This window comes from Monodelphis domestica, chromosome 1, assembly GCF_027887165.1.
Source record: "Monodelphis domestica isolate mMonDom1 chromosome 1, mMonDom1.pri, whole genome shotgun sequence".
Classification (NCBI taxonomy): domain Eukaryota; kingdom Metazoa; phylum Chordata; class Mammalia; order Didelphimorphia; family Didelphidae; genus Monodelphis; species Monodelphis domestica.
The window spans coordinates 185498389-185522342 of record NC_077227.1 but is presented as its reverse complement, the minus strand read 5'-3'; the positions used below and the strand labels follow the sequence as shown (position 1 = coordinate 185522342).

The 23954-nt window shown below is 37.0% G+C and overlaps 1 protein-coding gene across 3 annotated transcripts in view; it reads left to right on the top strand.

Annotated features, from left to right (window-relative positions):
- Positions 1-9296: 9296 nt before the first annotated feature.
- ATP8B4 (ATPase phospholipid transporting 8B4 (putative)) overlaps positions 9297-23954 on the top strand; it is a 384379-nt gene continuing 369721 nt past the window's right edge. Inside the window, exon 1 of one of the 3 annotated variants that reach the window (XM_056810175.1) lies at positions 9297-9449. Coding sequence is in view for 1 of the 3 variants with exons in the window: in XM_056810180.1 (XP_056666158.1) it covers positions 9425-9449 (25 nt within the window). In the remaining 2 variants the exon portion in view is untranslated. The remainder of the gene's footprint in view (positions 9450-23954) is intronic. The other 2 variants (XM_056810180.1, XM_056810178.1) reach the window with 2 other exon arrangements.

The following is a 23954-nucleotide window of genomic DNA, read 5'->3' as shown; positions in this document are numbered from 1 at the left end:
GTCTTTTATCACCCTTTGGGCATAGTTCCAAATTGCCCTCCAGAATGGTTGGATCAGTTCACAACTCCACCAGCAATGAATTAATGTCCCTACTTTGCCACATCCCCTCCAGCATTCATTACTTTCCTTTGCTATCATGTTAGCCAATCTGCTAGGTGTGAGGTGATACCTCAGAGTTGTTTTTATTTGCATCTCTCTGATTATAAGAGATTTAGAACACTTCTTCATGTGTTTATTAATAGTTTTGATTTCTTTATCTGAAAACTGCCTATCCATGTCCCTTGCCCATTTATCAATTGGAGAATGGCTTGGATTTTTGTACAATTGATTTAGCTCTTTATAAATTTGAATAATTAAACCTCTGTCAGAGGTTTCTATGAAGATTTTTTCCCAATTTGTTGTTTCCCTTCTGATTTTACCTCCCTGCTTTTTAAAGTAATGCCTAACCTCTACTGTCTCACCCTCTATAAGCAATAGTAGCACTCACAGTGAGAAGTAAAACTACAAGAAATTTAAAAGAAAATACCTTCCTTACTGTTCCTACTGATCTAATAACATTCAATTGAATACTTTTAAATGAAGGACTTATTAATAGTTAAATATTAATAATATTGATTTGAATTAAAATAATATTTCTAAAATGGAATGAAGTCAATATTAAATCAAATTAATTAAATGCAATATTAAGGAATAATTTTAGAACACAATAGTGTTAATAATACTATCAATACCAATAATTATTAATTATCAATAACTATTATTAGTCACTAACAACTATTATTATTAATAATTATATTGATAATTTATACTTGTTTATGGTTCTTTACTATTATTAATTATTAACAACAAAATTGTTATAATAAATACATATTCATTATTTGTATTATTGCTCTGCAACAATTACTTAGTTCCTCATATTAGCTTCTTATTTAACCCCACTCCCATAGCCTTCCACAATAACATTGAAGAAATTTGTGTCTCCATTTTTTTTTTATGTTTTAGGAACTTTTCTTTGCATAAATTGACCATTTAGCAATACTCAGACTAGCTTAAATAGGCAGATTAAGACAGACTAGACACTATGAGAAATACTGCAACAAATCAAGGGAAATCAGGAAATATTCTTCCAGATTCACCCCTGCATAAACTTTTTAATTCTTGGGGGGTGATCCTAATCTTCCTAAAGAGAATTGGATGACAAAAAAGGAAGCTAAAAAAACTTTGCAAAACCTGGATGGACAAATCCTTTACCTGGCCAAAATATGGATCCTTTGATTTCAATACCTTAAAAGATTTCAAGTTAGCCATTAAAAACAAAGATTCCAAAGACTATAAATACTGACTCTTGTGGGCATATCATGTTGATAAATTAACCATCCCCTCCAATAAGGAAACCATTCTTTCTTTGGAACCAGACCATTCTGGCTTAACCCCTTCAGTTCCTCCTCCTGAACCCTTGATTAGATCTAGCAAGAAACACACCTTATCATCCCACTTGGATTGTGAGGAAATCTCTCCTCATACTGACCCAAACTGGAACTTGAATCCATCAGCTCCTCTCCCTGTCAGACCTTGCTCATCCCCCACTCCTCCCATCCCCCTTCCTCCCAATCTATCTCTCTACCCTCACTTACCATCCCACTAGCCATACCCTTTAGGGTTTCCCCCTTCTCACTACCCAGTGCCCATCCATTTTCCCCTACCTGAACCATCCCTACCTGCTTTATTCTCTTGGTCATCTTTTTCCCTATCCTCCTTCCCCTGACTGATCCAACCTCACCTTACTATGACTCCTCCTCTAGACCTCACCAATCCTACTCCTCCCCTCCCTGGCTCCACCCCCTATTTAGCCTATCCTTACTCCTTCTCTCCTCCCCATTCCTCCCCACCCCCCCAATCCCATCCCCCCTCCTCTCTTCTCCTCCCTGCCCCCAACCCACCTCTGATCTTTTTGCCCTGCTTCCCCATTCCCTGACCAGCTCCTCCCTATCCATTCACCCACTCCCTCCTTCCCCTACTAGCCACACTACAGCCCACTCCATTGAAATCCAAAAAACAGGCCAAGTAGCAGTTACCACAGATGATTCAAATAAAGGCCTATTTCCTCTCAGAGCTGTTCCTACTTATAATAAACATGGAGACTTAGTAAACATTAGACATTATACACCTTTCTCTCCACAGGGCATTGAAAGATTCAAAGGAAAATTTCCCTCTTTTGAAACCGAGTCCATACTGCTCATAAATAAGGTTGAAAGCATTTTCCAAACACATCCCTGTGGATTGATGTGGAAGATTTGCTCCAGGCCCTGCTAATGGAAAGGTAAAGAAATAAGATTCTTTCTCTTGTTAATCAGGCCCAGGGAGAGGGAACACCTAATTGGTCAACTGAAGATCCCAAATGGAACACAAATTAAGAGAAAGATTACTTAAAATTATGCCAGGCTAGGAATGCATTACTAAAAGCAAGGAGAGCTTGTTCTGATAGGCCTGGTACATGGACTAAATTAAAAAATCTAAAGCAGGAAGATACTGAAAAACTCTCTCAATTTATGGATAGGCTTATTGAGCTGGGAGGGAGGTATATAGAATTGGATCTTGCTAGGGAAAGGGATATTAGACAAATCAGGATACAATTTGTAAAAAATAGTTGTAAGGTAGTTAAATTCTTTGACTAGTTGTCCAAATTGGCCTACTATGGACCTCGAAGACTTGAAAAGAGTGGCAGTCTATGCTTTTGAGGGACATAAGGAAAAGGAGAAGGAGAACACTGATTTAATGGAAACATTAAGGAAGGAAATAAAGGAATTAATTGCTAAACTATGAGAGAAGGCTAAAGAGAACACTATTTTAGTGGAGACACTGAGGAAGGAAATAAGAGAATTAACCAAAACAGTTGGAAAGGCAAAACAAGAAGTCATAGCTTCCTTACAAGAATCCACAAAACAACTCCTAACATGTTATTTTTGTGGAAAGATAGGTGATGTAATTATGAATTTTAAGAAGAGAAATCAGGAAAATAGAAATAGAAGCTTCAGGAATAATGATATTGATAGTTAATTGAATGAGGCAAATCAAAACTCACACCAAAACATCTATACTCAGTGTGGAAAACCCCCTCAGTATGGGGGACCCCAGAGTTTGGACAAAGGAATTTAGATGAATGATGGTACTTGGGAGGGGAAGGAACCTCAAAGAATCTGGAGGTGAATTTTAAGCCTTTTCAGACCTCATTGCCTTATTGATGTTAACTGTTTCAGTTTGTTCCCCTCTCCAGAATGAAGAAGTCTCTGTAACATAATTCAAAAACAAGATGTATATAATTTACTGTTAACCACTTCATAAGTTATCAAAATTTAAATGTTTGATTGCACTGTCTTTATTTGTACCTCTCCCATGATTGTACTGTAGAAGAATATCATTGTAAAAGCCCACAAACAGCCTTTTGTTCTTTTTTTTTGCCTTTGTTAATTGTCACACAGAGTTGATGGATGGACTCCATCAAACTGGTTACAACCTGTATCAGTAACCTTTGGAGAATTTACAAAGCTAAAAATCTCAATTGATTTTAATAGATCTTAAGAAGTGATTTTCAGATATCTGGGAGCATACCCACCTCTGACTGATCATTTCCCTGCCTCTGAGTTGTTTGTAACAAGAGGTAAGGGTCTATTTGTAGTTGAAGTAGAGTGCAATGGCATTGTTGTATTTTCTCATCTCTGCATTTGTTGAACATGTAATGGACAAGACATTTGAAGTGATTTTCACTTTTTATTCCTTGGCTCCACATGAAAATAGATGGGACATATTGGAGACAGTTCTGTTACACTATTATAGTCTCATACCAAGTGGGAGGGAGGTGCCCAAGTGGCTTAGTTACCCTGAAATGGGTTATAATCTCATCCAGGAGGTGGGATTGATTTTTCTTGTGAAGTCTAGAAGCTTTGAAATGGGTTTATTATTATATTTGTAACTTTTCATCTTATTCTACCTTTCCACCAGAATAATCTAGATTCTTGGTGGCATTTTTAGACCCCAAAGTTATTCATCCATAGTATAGCGGTTTTTCTGGTTTCTCCCACCAAATTTTGGAATGATGGCAATAATAGACTTTGTTAAAAATATCTCATCAAAGTTTGAAAGATTAGATAAATCTGTAGGACATGTGAAAAATATTCATAATTTCATAGATTTTTTTAAATGACACACAGCAAGTAGCTATAGAAGTCATGTGAATTCTAATGATAGTGGGTTTGCTTTCTATTGTCATAAATGGGTTCTTATAATTTTGGGGATTTTGGTACTTCTTAGAATCTGTATTAGTTGTTGAACTGCTGCTTTTATTTATTTGTATATGTTTATTTTTTAGAAATTTTTATTTAATTAGTCAATTTAGAACATTATTCCTTGGTTACAAGAATCATATTCTTTCCCTCCCCTCCCCCCACCTTTCCCCCATAACTGACGCACAATTCCAATGGGCTTTACATGTGTCCTTGGTCAAAACCTATTTTCATGTTGTTGATGTTTGTACTGGAATTATCGTTTGGAGTCTACATCCCCAATCATATCCCCCTTGACCCATGTAATCAAGCAGTTATTTTTCTTCTATGTCTCTGCTCCCACAGTTTCCCCTCTGAATGTGGATAGTGTTCTTTCTGAGAAGTCCCTCAGAATTGTCCTGGATCATTGCATTGCTGCCAGTAGAGAAGTCTCTTACATTTGATTGTGCCACAGTGTATCTGTCTCTGTGTTTAAGGTGCTCCTGGTTCTGCTCCTTTCTCTCTGCATCAATTCCTGGAGGTCATTTCAGTTCACATGGAATTCCTCCAGTTCATTATTCCTTTGAGCACAATAACAATAGTATTCCATCATCAACATATGCCACAATTTGTTCAGTCATTCCCTAATTGGAAGACATCCCCTCATTTTCCAATTTTTTGCCACCACAAAGAGCATAGCTATGAATATTCTTGTACAAGTCTTTTTCCTTATTATCTCTTGGGGTACAAACACAGAAGTGCTATGGCTGGATCAAAAGGCAGACAGTCTTTTATCGCCATTTGGGCATAGTTCCAAATTGCCATCCAGAATGGTTGGATCAATTCACAAATCCACCAGCAATGCATTAATGCCCCTATTTTGCCACATCCCCTCCAGCATTGATTATTTTCCTTTGCTGAGATGTTAGCCAATTTGTTAGGTGTGAAGTGGTACCTCAGAGTTGTTGTGATTTGCATTTCTCTGATCATAAGAGATTTAGAACACTTTTTCATGTGCTTATTGATAATTTTGATTTCTTTATCTGAAAATTGCCTATTCATGTCCCTTGCCCTTTTATCAGTTGGGGAATGGCTTGATTTTTTTTTTACAATTGATTTATCTCCTTATATATTTGAATAATTAGAACTTTGTCAGAGGTTATGGTTATAAAGACCCCCCCCCCCCATTTGTTGCTTCCCTTCTAACTTTGGTTGAATTTGGCTTAATTTAATGTAGTCAAAATAATTTATTTTACATTTTGTAATTTTTCCAATTCTTGCTTGTTCTTGAAACCTGTCCTTTCCCAAAGATCTGACACTGAGCATGCTTCTTATTCCCTTTCTGGGGCCCTCAAGTTCACTCATGATGTATCAGTTCCCAAAACCCACTTCCACCTGAATTTGAATCCTCCTTTTCTATCCCATCTTCTGGGGTTTTCTGCTCAGAATGCCCCAAAATGTCTATGGGTGGATTATTCTGGGAAAAGATGGAGATTTTCTAGGAATTGGAGGTAAAAAGCCCACAGACCCTCAATAAATATACAAATGCTGATCCATTGGGGAGGGGCCAGTGCCAGGGCTACTCCATTGGTGCTAGGGCTATTGGGCTACCTCACCAGTCCTAGGGCTACTCTATCAGCCTTGAGGTAACTCTATTAGTCCCTAGGCCTATGATAGTGAACCTATGGAACATGTGCCGAAGATGGCACACAGAGATCTTTTTGTGGGCATGTATTGCCTACCACAGTTAGTTACTAGAAAGATAGAGGGACTCTGCACAGCTGCTCCCTTTCCCGTCTCCACTGCACTTCCCCACCCCTCTGCTCAGCAGTTCAATCAAAGTTCTTACTCTGTCCCCTGAGCAGAGCACCAGGATCCACCCCCTTCTTTTCTCCTTCCCCTGTTTGGGGTAAGGTGGTGAGTGCGGGTGCAGGTGGGGGTGGTTGGGGCAGGGATCCATATTGTTAAAGGGAAATTAGCAGGAATAGAGAACTGCATGATATGAGAGTATTGATCCAATCTGGTCCATTGGATTATTCTCTTCATAATTTTCAACCAGGTGATATGGTGTATGTGAAAAATTTTGCAGAAACATTGGCAACACCAAAGAGTTGGATAGGTCTTTATACAATTTTATTAGTTTCACCATCTTCAGTGAAAGTATTAGGAAGATATTCGTGGTATCATTGTTCACATATTAAATTAGCTCATGGAATTGATAATGAAAATGTAGAAATTATTAAAGAAGGATATTAAGAAGAAGAGTTCATGGAAAGCTGAGATTCATCAGTCAAATAGAGTCTACAGTCAAACAGATCAATAAGGAGAGGACCATTCCAGTGGAAGAGGACATTCAGTTGGAAGAGGACATTGCTATTGAAGAGGAGGATTCAGAACATTAATGGACATTGTGCAAAGATGGAAGACTTATAGATATTAAGCAGATAAAGACTTTGAAAAGAATTTTCAAGATCCTCAAAAGAGGATCAAGTGATTGATGGACTAATGGTTCTAAGGAATTTGGGTAATGTAATATAGCAACATAACATATACTCATAAGCATTCACCAATACATATTACGACCATGGATTTTGGAGAGGAAGAATTCTTCAAATAAGATGAGAAGGAAAAAGCTGAAGTTTTGGCAGGTATATTGCATGCAACAGTAACACTAACATAGCACAACATAACATTCACTAGTTGATTCACTAGTTGAAAGAATGAAACAATAGCAAAGTACTAACAATGTTATAATTAGTTATCAAGTAGTTACTAACAAGGAATACTTAGTTAATTAGTATAGAATTTAGTATAGGATTTAGTTATTTAGAATAGTAATAGTATAGGTAGATAGGATTAATTTTAGAGATTTTATTAAGATAGGGCTGTAGTTTGATAGATTGGGGTTTAGGGTTGATAAGATAAGGTAAGATTCTGAATTACATCACAAAATACATCGCAATATACATAACAAAATATATTACATAGTACATATGACATATAACAGATCACATATCACACAAAAATGTAAATACATATGCAAATATATGTAAATAGTGTGTTTTATAGTTAGGATTGTAGAATTGTATTATAGTGTATGTATATGTATATATGTAATATATAAATATGAAGTATATATGTATATATGTACAGCATACAGGTATATATTGTTTATATGTAATATGTGTATATGTAAAACATATGTAAATAGATCATATTTTCTATGTTCTCATAGTATGAGTGTAGGTTGTTTGTTATTATGGGTAAGAATTTTAGTTTATGGAAAATATAAGTTTGTTAGTGCACAAATACCAAAATAGTGTTTCCAACACTATTTTGGCTTTTGCAAAGGCTTGGGGGGGGGGCTGTTAAAGGTAAATTAGCAGAAGCAAGAGCAATGTTACAAACCAAAAGCAGGAAATCTTGCAGGGCAGAAGCAAGAACAAGATTCCAGAACTCTGGAGAAGTGACAGGCAGTTTTCTTCTTCTGCGAGAGTCAGTGAAGCTGCCAGGAGGAGTTTCTGTCTGGTTTTTTTGGGGTAGACCTAGAGAGCTAGATATTCTGTCCACTGTGGCTTTTGTTGTGATTCTGCCTATCCCAGTGAATTCTGTTGATGCTGAGAGTGATTTCCAACAGAGCTCCTCAAGACTCCAGAGGACAACTGTCAGTGAGATCTTTCCTTTGAACCCAGTTTCTGTTACCTCCAATTCCTTCCCATTTTATATATTAACTAAAGGGATTTAATTTAACTAGTTGTAGGAAGTAGATTTATAGGTAGAAAAGTATTAGATAGTATGGGTTAACAACTTGATTTTTGGGCTTAGATAGATCATCAAAATTCCCTCCCCTTCCTTCCCTTATCTTAAAATAAATTCTTATTTTAGTTATATTTATATTTATATAGATATTATTTCAGTGTAGTTATTTCAATATACAATGTGGGTGGGGCATGGCACATTGTCCCTAAAAAGTTCTAAAAAGGTTTGCCAACACTGCCCCAGGCTATTTCACCAGCCTAGGCTATTATACTGTTTTATTGTGTTTTTTTTAAACCCATACCTTCTTCTGTCTTAGAATCAATACTATGTATTGGTTCCAAGGCAGAAGAGTGGTAAGGGTTAGGCAATGGGGGTCAAGTGACTTGCCCAGGGTCACACAGCTAGGAAGTGTCTGAGGTCAGATTTGAATCTAGGACCTCTTATCTCTAGGCCTGGCTCTCAATCCGTTGAGCCACCCAGCTGCCCCCTATTATACTGTCTTTAAAACCCCTTCTAATTCAAATATAATTCTTTCATACTTCTGGATTTAAGGGAATTTTGAGCCTCCCATTTTTGGGGTGAGACCCTGATACCAGTTTGAATGAATTTCCCTACAACAGATATAAGATTGGTATCTCAGAGAGCAACTGAAGTAAGGCTGGGAATATGGGAACCCCCATAACAAATTAAACCCCCACAAAGATCCTAGAAGTTGATGGTCAATAAGTAACAATCATGATGATTTGATCTGTCATTTAGCCTTACTTTTTAGGCAGAAATATATATTTTATTTTATTTATTTTATTCCTACCTGCAACCATGAGGCAGGGCACAGCCAAGGATGTACTGGTAAATACTTAATAATCAGGTTCCCTCCAGTCTCCACCTATATATTCAGGACATACTTTGAGTTTAAGCTGCATTATTAACATTTTATCCATTACATTCTCAAGTCTAGATGATCAACAAAACAGTAAATCAAGGTGTGAGTTGTAGTTAAAATTTTTTTGGGTGGGGACTAATATCTGGGATATAAATGCTCACACTGAAAATTTAACAACCAGTTCTTGGGTTAAAGCTGGCTTCAACACTGTCTCTGTCACAAGCAGTCAAAATAAGGCACTAGATAACATAAAAATACTACCCAGGACAGAGCACAAATTCATTGCTTAGGCAGAACACTAGAGAATGTCCCAATAGAGATCACACATTGCAGTATGGGTAAATTCCAAAGCTTTTCAATTACAGCAAGGGGGATCAAATGCTGTTTCACCAGGGTTATGTAAACATGAGGAGAAACAAGATAAGGCCAGGCACACAAACAATCCAAAGCTCGCAAAACAATGGCAATTTGTGAGAAACAGTTCACAGTGCTTGGGCTGCTGTGAAGAGGGGCTTATAGTGGCATGAATGAGCCTGGGGATTTACCAGGTATGTCTATGAGATCCATTACTAAATTTGATGTATAAACTGGGCATTTCGGAGCCAAACAGACAGAGAACATAATATGCAAATAGGTGAAGGAGCTCCGATTTCAGCTTCTGGTATGAGAACTCATTTCATTAATGCTGATTATAACCTATCTTTGACTGAATATTAAGACCTAGTTAAGGTCTAAGGCACATAGAAGTTGACTTGCCACAGATCACAGAACTGATTAAATGTCAGAGGGAGGATTTGAACCCCAGTCTTCCTGAGTCAATTTTACACAGTGGGAAAAGTTGAACTGGCTGGAAAAAATTGCCTTTTTAATTTTCTACTGGCTTAGTTTTCAGGTATTAGAGGTTCTTAGGTTTTTATGTTCTATTTAGACTTGGATGGAGCTGCTGGAATATCTTTTAGTGGATGCATTGAGCTACAAATGCTACCCTAACTTTTGGCAGCTCTTTCTTTCTTATATTTTTCTTTTCTTTTCTTCCTGGTGCTGATGGTTTTCTATGGGCAGAAATGGAGGGTTACAGCACATCAGAGGAGATACTGATTTGGGCTGGGAAAACTCCTACTGATGCATTGTCTATGTATGGTGTGTGTATGCACGTAGTTATTTGCATGTTGCCCTCAATTACAATATAAAATACTTTTAGTGCAAGGACCAAACTTGGTCCATCTTCGCAACTCTGGTACTTAGTATTGTGCCTGGCCCACTGTAAGTGCTTAATAATAAATACTTGTTGGTTGAATGATTACTTCTGCCATGAGTACCCAAGGTACTTCAGTTTCTACCATAAGCAGCTTCTAGGGATCTGGATATATCATCAGCTGAGGGGTTGAGGTAAACTCATTTCAAATCCAAATTTGATTTCTATAGCACGGACTTATTGTTATAAAACAAAAAGTTGTAGATTTTGTTTTTGTTCAGTTGTTTCAGTCATGTCTGATTCTTCATAACTCCATTTAGGGTTTTCTTGGCAAAGGTACTAGAGTAGTTTGCCATTTCCTTCTCCCAATCATTTTATAGTTGAAGAAACTGAGGTAAACTGTTTAAGCAACTTGCCTGTGACATAGCTAATAAGTGTCTGAGGATAGATTTGAACTTAAGTCTTCCTGACTCCAGGCCTGGAACTCTATCCACTGTGTCATTTAGGTATACTCACTCCAAGACTACAACCATGTTTTATGGATTCACTAACCTCCTGGGACCTACTTGGAATCTTTGGAACTTGTTTCTTCTGTTCAAATGGACAGTTCAACCAATTAATCAATCAATAAGTATTTATTAAAATGCCTACTATGTGCCAAGAGGAGGCAATGAGGTGAGTCAGAAGATAAAAGCCTGGGCCAGGAGTCAAGAAGGGTTCAAACCTGGATTCAGACACTTAACTTGTCAATAACAGCATTGTTAACATGGACTAAAATTAATATTAGGTCCTTGATGTCAAGAACAGTTTCACTCTTGTCTTTATGTTGCTAGGACTTAACAGGACTTCACATGGTGCATGGTATATGGTAAATACATAATGAATACTGCTAATATCCAAACCTAGGTCACCTGACTCTTATTCTGATTCTGATTCAATGTTCTTTTCGGTAGTTTTAAATGTAACCTAGTGTTTAAGCCTAGGATTTTACCTAAGATTATCTTCATTGGTGGAAAGAATAGTTACTTGATGCTCCATGCCTGTATGAAGGTCTGTGGATTGTCTGGTATGTTTTAATCTGTGTACCTTTCTGATTTCTACTTACTCTTGGCTTGAAAAAATGGGTATATTTGCTCTTTATTCTTTGTGATGGTTTTTGAGGCACTTTCTTGGACTTGGTGGGAAGGGCATCAAGTCTTCAGATATAACGTGGGGCACTTTTTCTTTCTTAAGGAATAGTGATCAGGAAAAGCTGTGCCAATATAAAAATAATTTCCCCTTGATTAGCTATTTTTTTTTTCAGGGTAGAGAGTTTGGTCTGGTACCTTCTCGCTGAGGAGATCCCACTGCTTCTCTATGGTTCTTTATGGTCTCTGTATTTTTTACAAAAAGATGTCTTGATGATTCCTTCCTTCCTTCCTTCCTTCCTTCCTTCCTTCCTTCCTTCCTTCCTTCCTTCCTTCCTTCCTTCCTTCCTTCCTTCCTTCCTTCCTTCCTCCAGTCCTCTTGTCAAAGATGATTTTGTTTAACATTCACTGAGTATTAATATCAAATAAGACATAAAACATGCAGATGCATGGTCACCAAAGGTTTTGAGTTATGATAGTTTAAAAAATCTCCAATTATGGGGACTCTCTGAGTACTTGCCACAGGCTCATTTGACACTCTACCTGTCCCATTGCATTGCTTGATACTCCTGTGTTGCCCCATTTTGGAGAGTTTTTATACATTATACTAACAACTTCCCTGCTTCATGATCACATGAACATGGCTCATTGGACAGTCCTATAATGTTCCTGCCTATGAAACTGGAAATGAGAAAGCAGGTGGAGCATCTAGATGCTGGATTTTGAGTCAGGAAGACTAATCATCCTGAGTTCAAATCTAGATTCAGATACTTATTAGTTTTATGACCTCAGACAAGTCACTTAATTCTGTTTGCCTCAGTTTCCTCATCTGTAAAATGAGCTGGAGAAGGAAACGGTGAACTGCTCCAGTTTCTTTGCCAAGAAAATCTCAAAATCTGGTCCTGAAAAAAAAAAGACACTCAAATGACTGAACAAATGTGCCAGGAACACTATCCTAAGCAATGGGAATACAATAAGAAACAAAAGACACTCCCTAACATGGAGAAGTTCACAATCTAATGGAGAAGACAAGCCACCATGAAATATGTACAAATAAGCTATATACATGATGAACAGGAAATAAGTAAGAGAAGGAATGTATTTGAATCAAGAGAGGTTAGAAAAGGGGTTTTAGAAAAAGGTCAGAAAATGGGATTTTTTGGGGACTTAAGGGTAGCCAAGGAAGCCAGTTGGCAGAGATGGAAAGGGAAAGGCAAAGAAAATGACACTACAATTGGTGGATGTGAGACTGAAGCTTAGGGTAAAGGTGGAAGTTAAATATGTGAATCCATAAGGCATCTGCATAAATATGTTTATTAAACCAATGGGATTTGGAACTATTATGAAGAGAAAAGAGAAAAAGCCCCAGAATAGAATCTTGGGGAACATCAATAGTTAGGAAGTCTGGAAGATGGTGGCCTAGAAGGAGCAGAAGATCAGACCTCTGAATACCCTTCCTAACCGATCACAAACTGAATGCTCCTAGGGGACTCAAAATCAAACTTAACAACAAGACAGAGTCAAGGAACCCGCCTGCTAGACTTAATTCAAAAGGTACGCCCCCCCCAAAAAGCCAGAATCTGAGAACACTCAGGTTTAAGGGGAAGACAGAAGGAAGGTCCCAAGACCCATTCCCCCCTCCCAACTAGAGCGCTGAGACTCCAATGGCAGCGGGAACTTCTGGGCGGGCAAAGGTGCTGGTCTGGAGGGTGTACCTTGTGGGCAGGGCTATGCCAAGTTCAGAGAGTCCAACACATATGGCAGGGAAGGAGCTAGAGAAGAAGCATAGACCTGGCAGCCTGGCCAGAGCTGTGGAGATCCTCCATATTTGCTCCAGCCTTCCAGCAGGTTTTGGACTCATAGCACACCCAGACCAACTAAGCTGAACTTAATCCCATCAAAGGTCTCCAGAACTCAGGGAAGCCCAGGCTCCACACCCATCCTCATTGACTGCTGGACTTTAATCCAATCAAAAGCCCCCAGAGGACAGGGAAGCTCAAACCCCACCAACCCTCCACCAGAGACTACACCAAGAGATCTCCTGTTAAAGCTCCAAGAGGGGAGACTGACAGAAGCCCCCCAAACCAAAAAACAAACAAACAAACAAACTAAAGAGGAGCAAGAGCACAGACAAATACGGGGAGTAAAGAAGGGGTGAATTTGAGCAAACAACAGAAAAAGAAGAAAGAAACTACAATAGACAGCTTCTACTCAGCAAAAGGAACAGAGGGGGAGAGATCAGCAAACGATAAATCAGAAATCCCAGCAAATTGGATACAGGCAGTGGAAGAACTCAAAACACAATTAAGAGAGGCTGAAGACAATTGAGAAAAGAACTTAAAAATTAAGATAAGTCATCTGGAAACAGAGGCACTTGAACTAAAACGAGAAAGTAGTGTCTTGAAAGCCAAAATCAACCAGCTAGAAAATGAGGCAAAGGAGATGAAAGATGAGGCAAAAGAGATGAAAGATGAGGTAAAGAGGATGAAAGACAACCTTCAAAGAAAATCAGACCAGAAGGAAAAGGATGACCAAAAAGCCAGGGATGAAATCCAGTCTTTAAGAACCAGAATACAACAACTGGACTTAAATGACCTCACAAGGCAGCAAGACACTATAAAACAAAATGAAAAGAATGAAAAAATTGAGGAAAATATGAAGCATCTCATTCACAAAACAGATGATTTAGAAAATCATCTGAGAAGAGACAATTTAAGAATCATTGGACTACCAGAAGACCATGACAAAAGAAAAAGCCTGGACATAATACTACAGGAAATTATTCAGGAAAACTGCCCCGATATCCTAGAATAAGAGGGGAAAGTGGAGATTGAAAGAATCCAAAGATCACCTCCTATATTTAATCCCCAACTGACAACACCCAGGAATGTCATAGTCAAATTCAAAAACTATCATACCAAAGAAAAGATATTACAAGCTGCCAAGAAGCAGCCATTCAGATACCACGGAAACACGGTGAGGATAACGCAGGATCTGGCTGCATTCATACTGAAGGACCGAAAGGCATGGAATATGATATACCAGAAAGTAATGGAACTAGGTCAACAACCAAGAATCAACTACCCAGCAAAACTGACTATATTCTTTCAGGGGAAAGTATGGTCATTCAATACAATAGAAGAATTCCAAGCATTCATAAAGAAATGACCAGACCTGAACAGAAAATTTGATGTCCAAGCACAGAACTCAAGAGAACCATCAAAAGGTAATTTAAAAAGAGAGGAAAAAGAAAAAGAAAACAAAACAACAACCAAAATTTTTTTTAAGAGTCTCAATAAGTTAAAATGATATGTATCCCTATAAGAAAAGAGGTCATTGGTAACTCTTAAAAACTTTTGCTATCACCTGGGCAGCTAGAAGAATTACACTTAGAGGGAACAGTGACAAAATGCATAGGATGAAAGGACAAGACATAAATAGGTATATAGATATATGCATGCATAAATACATATACGTGTGTGTGTATATATATATGTATATATATATATATATACATATATATACAGTGCTAAAAAAAGAGGTTAATACAAAAAGAAATGGGAAAAGACACAAATGGGGGTAAATTTATATGTCACAAAGAAGACTATGGTGGGAGGGGGGAGAACATCGATACACTGGAAGGGTAAAGAGGTTGGAGATAGGAAATACTCAACTCTTATGTGCTTTGAAACTGACCCAAAGAGGGAAGAACAATCCAATCAATTGGGACAGAGAATAGATTTGCACCCTATAGGGGAGTAGAAGGGTAAAAAACAGACTGGTGGGGAGGTAAGCAGTACAAGGGAGGGAGAGGGTGGGGGGCAATTTTAAAAAAGACTACAGGGGAAAATAAGGGGGGGGAATAAGAAGGGAGGGAGATATAAAGGTAAGTAAAATAAGGGTGGGAACCAGGGGACTGATTTTAAACAAACATTGGTGTAGAAGGAAATAGTGAAAGAAGAAAAGGCAGGACCAGGAGTAGAAATCAAAATGCTGGGAAATACACAGCTAGTAATCATAACTGAATGTGAATGGAATGAACTCACCCATAAAACGTAAGAGAATAGCAGAGTGGATTAGAATCCAAAACCCTACCATATGCTGTCTGCAAGAAACACACATGAGGAAGGTAGATACACATAGGGTGAAAGTAAGAGGATGGAGCCAAATCTATTGGGCATCAACTGATAAAAAAAGGCAGGAGTTGCAATCATGATATCTAACAAAGCCAAAGTAAAAATAAATCTAGTTAAAAGACATAGGGAAGGTAATTATATCCTGATAAAAGGCAGTATAGACAATGAGGAAATATCTGTACTCAATATGTATGCATTGAATGGCACAGCATCCAAATTTCTAAAGGAGAAACTAGAGGAGCTAAAGGATGAAATAGATAGAGAAATTATACTAGTGGGAGATCTGAACGTTCCTCTTTCAGAACTAGATAAATCAAACAAAAAATAAATAAGACAGAGGTAAGAGAAATTACTGAAAGCTTAGAAAAATGAGAGTTAGTAGACATGTGGAGAAAAATAAATAGGGACAAAAAGAATATACCTTCTTTTCAGCAGCACATGGTACATTCACAAAAATTGACCATGTATTAGGGCATAAAAACATTGTAAATGAGTGCAAAAGGGCAGCAATAATAAATGCAACCTTCTCAGATCATAATGCAATGAAAATAATAATTAGTAAGGGTACATAGAGGTAAATAAAAATTAATTGGAAATTAAACAATACGATTCTCCAAAACCGGTTAGTTAAAGAACAAATTGTAGAAACAATTAATAACTTAATTGAAGAAAATGACAATGATGAGACATCCTTTCAAAACCTATGGTATGCAGCCAAGGCAGTACTCAGGGGGAAATTTATATCCTTGAGTTCATATATTAACAAATTAAGAAGGGCAGAGGTCAATGAATTGAGCATGCAAATTAAAAAACTAGAAAGCAAATAAATTAAAAATCTTCAGATGAAGACTAAATTAGAAATCCTAAAACTCAAAGGAGAAATTAATAAAATTGAAAGTCAAAGAACTATTGATTTAATAAATAAGACTAGAAGCTGGTACTTTGAAAAAATAAATAAAATAGACAAAGTACTAGTCAGTCTAATTTAAAAAAAGAAAGAAAAAAAACAAGTTGACAGTATCCAAGATGAAGTATCCTCTAATGAAGAGGAAATTAAGGCAGTCATTAAAAACTACTTTGCCCAATTATATGGCATCAAATATGGCAATCTAGGTGAAATGGATGAATACTTACAAAAATATAAATTGCCTAGACTAAAAGAGGAAGAAATAAATTACCTGAACAACCCCATATCAGAAAAAGAAATTGAACAAGCCATCAAAGAACTCCCTAAGAAAAAATCCCTAGGTCCAGATGGATTCACAAATGAATTCTATAAAACATTCAAAGAACAACTAATCCCAATATTATACAAACTATTTGACAGCATAAGCTAAGAAGGAGTTCTACCAAATTCATTTTACAACACAAACATGGTACTGATCCCAAAGCCAGGCAGGTCAAAAACAGAGAAAGAAAAGGATAGACCAATCTCCCTAATGATATAGATGCAAAAATCTTAAATAGAATACTAGCAAAAAGACTCTAGCAAGTCATCAGAAGGGTTATTCACTATGACCAGTTAGGATTCATACCAGGAATCCAAGGATGGTTCAACATTAGGAAAACGATCTGCATAATTGACCATATTGATAAGTAAACTGACAAAATTATATGATTATCTCAAAAGATTCAGAAAAAGCCTTTGATAAAATACAACACCCATTCCTATTGAAAACACTAGAAAGTATAGGAATAGAAGGGTCTTTCCTAAAAATAATAAACAGTATATATCTGAAACTATCAGCAAACATCATCTGCAATGGGGATAAACTAGAAGCCTTCCCAATAAAATCAGGAGTAAAACAAGGATGCCCATTATCACCTTTATTATTAATATTGTACTAGAAACACTAGCAGTAGCAATTAGAGAAAAAAAAGAAATTGAAGGTATTAAAATTGGCAATGAGGAGGCCAAGCTGTCACTCTTTGCGGATGATATGATGATTTACTTAAAGAATCCTAGAGAATCAACCAAAAAGCTAGTCAAAATAATCAACAACTTTAGCAAAGTTGCAGGATACAAAATAAACCTGCATAAGTCATCAGCATTTCTATATATCTCCAACTCAGTTCAGCAGCACGAATTAGAAAGAGAAATTACATTTAAAGTCCCCTGAGACAACATAAAATACTTAGGAATCTATCTGCTGAGACAAACACAGGAACTATATGAACACAACTACAAAACACTCTCCACACAATTAAAACTAGATCTAAACAATTGGAAAAACATTGATTGCTCATGAGTGGGACGAGCTAACATAAAAAAAATGATCTCTGTTTCCAATGAATAATGTATGAAAATGACCAAATAAAATAATGTTTAAAAACAAAAAAAAAATAGTTAGGAAGTCTGACAGTCAGGGAGGTAGGAGCAAAACCAGCAAAACCAGAGTCTTGGCATCCTGAAAATTCATAGGAGAAGAGTATCTTGGAGAAGAGGATAGTCAAGAGTGCCAAATACATCAGCTAGCTTAAGAAGGATAAGGACTGAGCAAAAATATTTACTTTCAAAGATAGCAATTAAGAGATTGTTGTTAACTTTGTAGAGAGCAATTTCAATTGAGTGATAAAATCAGAAAGCAGATTGCAAAGGGTTGAGGTGTGAGTGAGAGGAGAGGAAGTGGAAGCAATGAATGTAAGCAATTTTTTGAATTAGGCTGAGAAAGAGGCCAGGCTTAGAACCATAGCTTAAAGTGATAGTAGTGTCTAATGAATATTTTAAAAGAGAAAATTGATATTTAAAAGAGACTTAAAAGGGGGGATCTGAGCATATTTGGAGAGAGTAGGGAAGGAACTAGTAAGTTCAGAACAAGAAGGGATGATGCTTGAGTTTGAATCTATTGGAAAATATAGTGGGATCAAGGACATTTGAAGAAGGGTTGATTTTGCCAAGGAGTTGGACCACCTAGTTTTCATAAAGTAGATATGATGTCAAGAGGTTTCGAGATGAAGGGAATTGGAGAAGAGAGAGCTTACATCAAATCATCTTAACTTTATAAGTAAAATAAATTAGAACCTTCATTTGGGAAAGCAAGTAGGTTTATTTCTAGTAAAATCAGAAATTAAAGTAGGAATGTACCTTGTTACTTTTATTTGATATAGTTGTGAAAATGTTAGCTGTGAATTTGAATCTTACTAATGGATCCAATTCTATTCCTCTGATGGTGCAACAATTTTTTATTGGACAAAGATCACATATTAACTATTAACATTGTCCAACAGCTAATATTTGTAGATGGTTTAAGAAGTAGGTGATTGTTAGTACCCCATCCCTCACCTATTTTGGGAGTCATTGCACCCAACATTGTAGAATCTTTAGAAGTGTGCCATACAAGTCAGAGGGCGATTTTGTATCTTTACTTGTTTCATAGGTCTTGATATATGATCATGAGTTTTCTTTCTACCCAATCTCCAAGGAATGAGGTGATCCACAGGTCAGTGGAGAGATGCATCATGGGAACAAGCAGACTGGAGGATGATATTTCCAATGATGTCTTCATACATAGGATATAATTCAAGAAATCAATGATTAGAAAAAATGAAATGACTTGCTTATGTGCCAAGAATGAAGGATAACAGATGATTAATCTAAGTGTTTGAGTTGTGTTTTCTAAGAAGAAATAAAGAAAGACTTTAATATGTTGGCTAGAACTATTGTGTGGAGGAAAAACAGAGAAAAATTACCCAGGATAAGAAGGTATAGATGTGTTGTTTGTACCAGGATATTCAAATCAATGAGATCATGATTACACTGAAGTTTTCATGGGTCTTTAGGGTCAAAAGTGTTCTGCTAGTGGCCACTCTTCTGGTGATGAGGATCTATATTTTTGGCTAGGATGGCCCCTGTAAAATAGTCATTCTTTTACAAGGTATAAAGTAGTACAAAAAACGGTACCAAAAATGTCCATTTTCCTAGAATTTGTCAGAGCTTAAAGTTATGCCAGCACAATATAAGAACCTAGACTCATCATATCATAGATTTAGAGCTAAAAATGACCTTTAAGGTAATTCAGCACCTCATCACCTTATTTTTGAGGTGAAGAAACCAAGGCACAGAAAGATTAAATGGCTTGCCCATGATCAAATAGCTCATAAGTGTTTGAGGTGGGAATTGAATTCACTTCTTAAAAGTACAACACTCTATCTGGTATACCACTTTGCCTTCCTTACAGAGGACTTTTCTCCTTTGTTTTTGAAATATGTACTGTGGAAATGACTACATCCCACCTTTCATCTCCATGCCTTTTTCACATGTTTTTCTCCATGCTTAGAACACTCTTCTTAATTTCTACCTCTTATAACCTTGAGCACTTAGCTGAAGTGCTCCTCCTACAATAGGCCTTTCTTGAACCCCTCAGCCTTTGTGCTGCTTCCCTTCCCCTACTATCTTATATTTACTTATCTCTCTATACTTATTGTTTTCTCATAGTGGAGTGAAAGTTCTTTATAGGCAGGGACTATCTCATTTTTGTCTTTGTATCCCTAGTGCTTATAATACTTTTAAACACAGAAAAAGCACTTAATAAAATATTGATTGAATTGAGTTGAATTTGAATTCTGCTCTCCAGTACCATGGGCAGAATTGATGTCTGATAAATGTTTGTTGAATTGTACTGGTTCTATGACCTCACCTCACTATAACTGTTTTGTAGCCAAGTATTGATGTTAAGGTCAAGGATAGAACATGTGTGGACATGGGGCAAAGAGCTTGTATCAGGACAATTTGCTAAAGGAGAGTGACATAGCTTATGAACAGAGAGCATGATAAATAGGAAAACACAAAAAGCAGAGGAAGAAGTGGTTAAGAGCAGTTAGAAATTAGAAAGTTGCATAAGAAAGGTTTGAGGTTCAAGGCAAGTATTCAGAGACCAAGAAAGACTAATCATAAGGAATGGAAGAAACAGGGCAACAGTCAAAATTCACACTAATATCAACAAGACTTGTTCCCTAAAGCAGCTTCCACTTCCTATTTCTGGGTTTTAAAATTTCTCTTATGGTGCAGCAATCAGCGGAGATGGTCTCTTGTAGGTGTGAATAATTAATCTGGGCTCTATCTGACTGATCTGGAAAAGAGAGAACAGTTTTTAGGAAGCAAATTCTGATACCTTACAGAAGCAGGGGTGGAAATCACAGATGCAGGACATTTGGGTCTTGTATCTTAAAGAAGCATGAGATTTTGTAACTGTATGGACCCTACAGGATCATAAATCCAGACCTTGAAGGGGCCTTAGCAGTTGTCTAATTAAACCACATTTTATAGATGAGGAAATTGAGACCTGGAAAATTTAAAAAATTTGAGAAATTCATCCATATTCCCACAAGTAGTACATGGCAGTCAAGATGAGAACCTAGGCCCTCTTATTTCAAATGTAGCACTACCCTTTTCCCCTCATGGCCCATTGCTGTTATTTACCACTAAAGGTTTGTTTGCTTTATGGTTTGAATAGAAGAGCTAAGTTCTTTTTTTTTGAGAACTACCTGTTCATGTACTTCAACCATTTACTTATTGAATAATGGCTTTTGTTCTTTTATTTACGTATCAATTCCCTGCACAACTTAGTTATCTGAGAAATATGCTTAGAGATTTTTTCCCAGTTAACTCATTCTCTTCTAATTTTAGCTGAATTGATTTTGTTTGTCCAAGAACTTTTCCATTTTATATAATAAAGTGTCAATTTTGTCCTTTATGATAATTTTTATCTCTTGACTAATCAAGAACCTTCCTCTGCTCATAGTTATGAAAGATATTTCCTTTGATTATCCTCTGATTTGTTTCACAGTTATTTCATGGATCCATATGGAACTTGTTGAGGCATATGGGTGTGATATGTTGGTCTAAACATAATTTGTACCAGACTGCTTTCTTTTTGTTGTTAAACAGGAGTTCTTATCCAAGTAGTGGATGTCCATACGCTTATTCTTCTTCCTACTTCATGCCTCTCTTCACTCTAATCAATCCTCCACAAAAATGCTTAAGTGATTTTCCTAAAGTGCAAGTCTAATCATATCACTTTCCCATTCAATAAACTCCATTGGCTTCCCCTTGCCTCTAGGATCAAATAAAATTTTAGTCTGGCATTTAAATCTCTTCACAATTTGGCCCCATTCTGCCTTTCTAGTCTTCTTACACATTATTTCCCTCCATGAACTCTGAGAATTACTATACTGGTCTTATTTACTGTATTATGCATATCCTCTTTGATTTGAATGCCTTATCACTGGATGAACCTCATGTTTGTGATGGATTCCCTCTTCATCTCCAATTTGTAGAATTCCTGATTTTCCTTTAAAATGAAGCTCAAGGACTACCTTCTACATAAAAGCCTTTCTTGGACTTTCTAATTTCTAGTATACTCCCTCTCCAAACTACTTTGTATTCATTACATATATAATATACAGATTATATATATGTATATATATATATTTATATAAAATCATACTCACATACATGCACACATACCATCTTCCTGTTAGAATGTAGCTCCTTGTAGGAGGGAATGATTTTACTATTTTCCTTTTTTTCTTAGCCCTGCTGCTAGCTGCAGTTCCATTCTCCAAACTAGTAACTGGGAGGAACAAAATGAATTGGCTTGGCTCTCTTAGGAACCACATAGCTTCCTTTTCACATTGTACTCATGTGGATATTCCTTCCCCTCATGTTCTGGGAACGGTAACCAAATCAACACTACCATTGCCTGTGGAAATGGCTGTCAGTAGAATGACTACCTTATTATTCTGCTCACTCTCTATGTGACTTCCCAGACCATATATAACTCCTTTCTCTGGCTACCACTCCCTTCTAATCATTGTCTTTCTCATATGATTGTTTATTTTTGTATGTCTGGCACTGAGTGCAGGGTTTGAGAAATGGTAGTCCTCCCTCCCTTCCTCCCTTCCTCCCTTCCTCCCTCCCTCCCTCCCTCCCTTCCTTCCTTCCTTCCTTCCTTCCTTCCTTCCTTCCTTCCTTCCTTCCTTCCTTCCTTCCTTCCTTCCTTCCTTCCTTCCTTCCTTCCTTCCTTCCTTCCTTCCTTCCTTCCTTCCTTCCTTCCTTCCTTCCTTCCCTTCTTTCTCCCCAGCATTTAGCACAGTGCCTATCCAAATAAAACTGAATGCTTCTTGGTTAATTAATGGTAGATGCTGAAGATGCAAAGAGAAAATGAAAATCACTGTGTCTGGCATTAAGGAATTCATCGATTTGCAAATGTTTATTGACTTATTTATACCTCCCAACTCTCAGAGCTTACATTCTCCTGGGGAGCATATATATATATATATATATATATATATATATATATATATATATATGTAAACATGTATATATGTAAATATATACAGGGATACTTGAAAAGGAAGAGAGCTCTAATGACTTGGGGGATTAGGAAACTAATAATGAGAACTGAGGCAGAGGGGAAGAAAGTTAGAAAAGGAGAGAGAGAGAGATATGGGAAGACAGAGAGACAGAGAGAAAGACACATACATACATAGACAGAGACAGTGACAGAGACAGACATACAGAAACAGACACATAGAGAGAGGCAGAGACAGAGAAAGAGACAAGGAAAGAGAAAGAGACAGGAGAGAACGTTTCTCTTTCCAGTATCATCTGTTAGTAAATATTAAATCAATGTCCACTAGATGGCAGCTCAATTCCAGGAATGCTGACTTCTTATGGGGGGGGGGGTGTCCCTTTAAAAAGTTCTGGGAATAATGTAGCTTGGTATTGGAAAAACGAAATCTGATCCCAAATGAGCCTCAGTGCCTTTCTTACAGCTGGCCTGTCCAGTCAAAGAAGAAATGGTATACAATGGAGCATTCAAATCATTTTCAGATACAGTAGTATTGAAAGATTTTGCTTAGAGTCTATATATTATTGCATATTAAAAGAGCAATTTCATGTTCATCCTTCACTTCCTAGTTGGATCTCTATGATCTTCATTTGAAAAAGGAACAAAAAATGATTTACTTTAAATAGAGGAATCATTCTGATTGGAATTACTGTAGCAATTCATTTTTAGGGATTACATAAATTAAATAATATTCTTTCAGTGGTTCCCTGAAGACAAATTTATTTTGTTCCTACTGTGAGCATGGAACTGACTTGGAGACTGTGAGATGGAGGAAGAATTATATGGCTTGTTTTCTGTCTTACACAGTACAAAGGAAAACATGTATAAGTACAAAATAATACAGAAAAAGTTGTCTATAAGTGCAGAGGGGAGGCAGGATCAGAATCAATTGGAGAACAGTTAAGGAATCATTTATTAAGGTCTAATCTTCCTTGAAACAAAAGAAAGGATGGTTAAAAAAAACTCTATGCCAAATCTGATGTTAAATTTGGACAACTGAGAAATGTATGGCTTCATAGTCTGAGTTGCATAAAAGGACTGAAAGCACTGGCTGGCAGCTTTTATATGTAAAAATTACTTAAGGATAGCTATCTCACCTTTAATTGTACCTCTTCAGGCCTATGTCTCCTAGGTGCCCCCCCCCCCCCCATATATGCTCACTAATTCCTTTAGGCATAACCAAAGACTGACTTTTCACAAATAATGATGTTGCTTGACTATCTCCTTCATTTGATCACTTTCC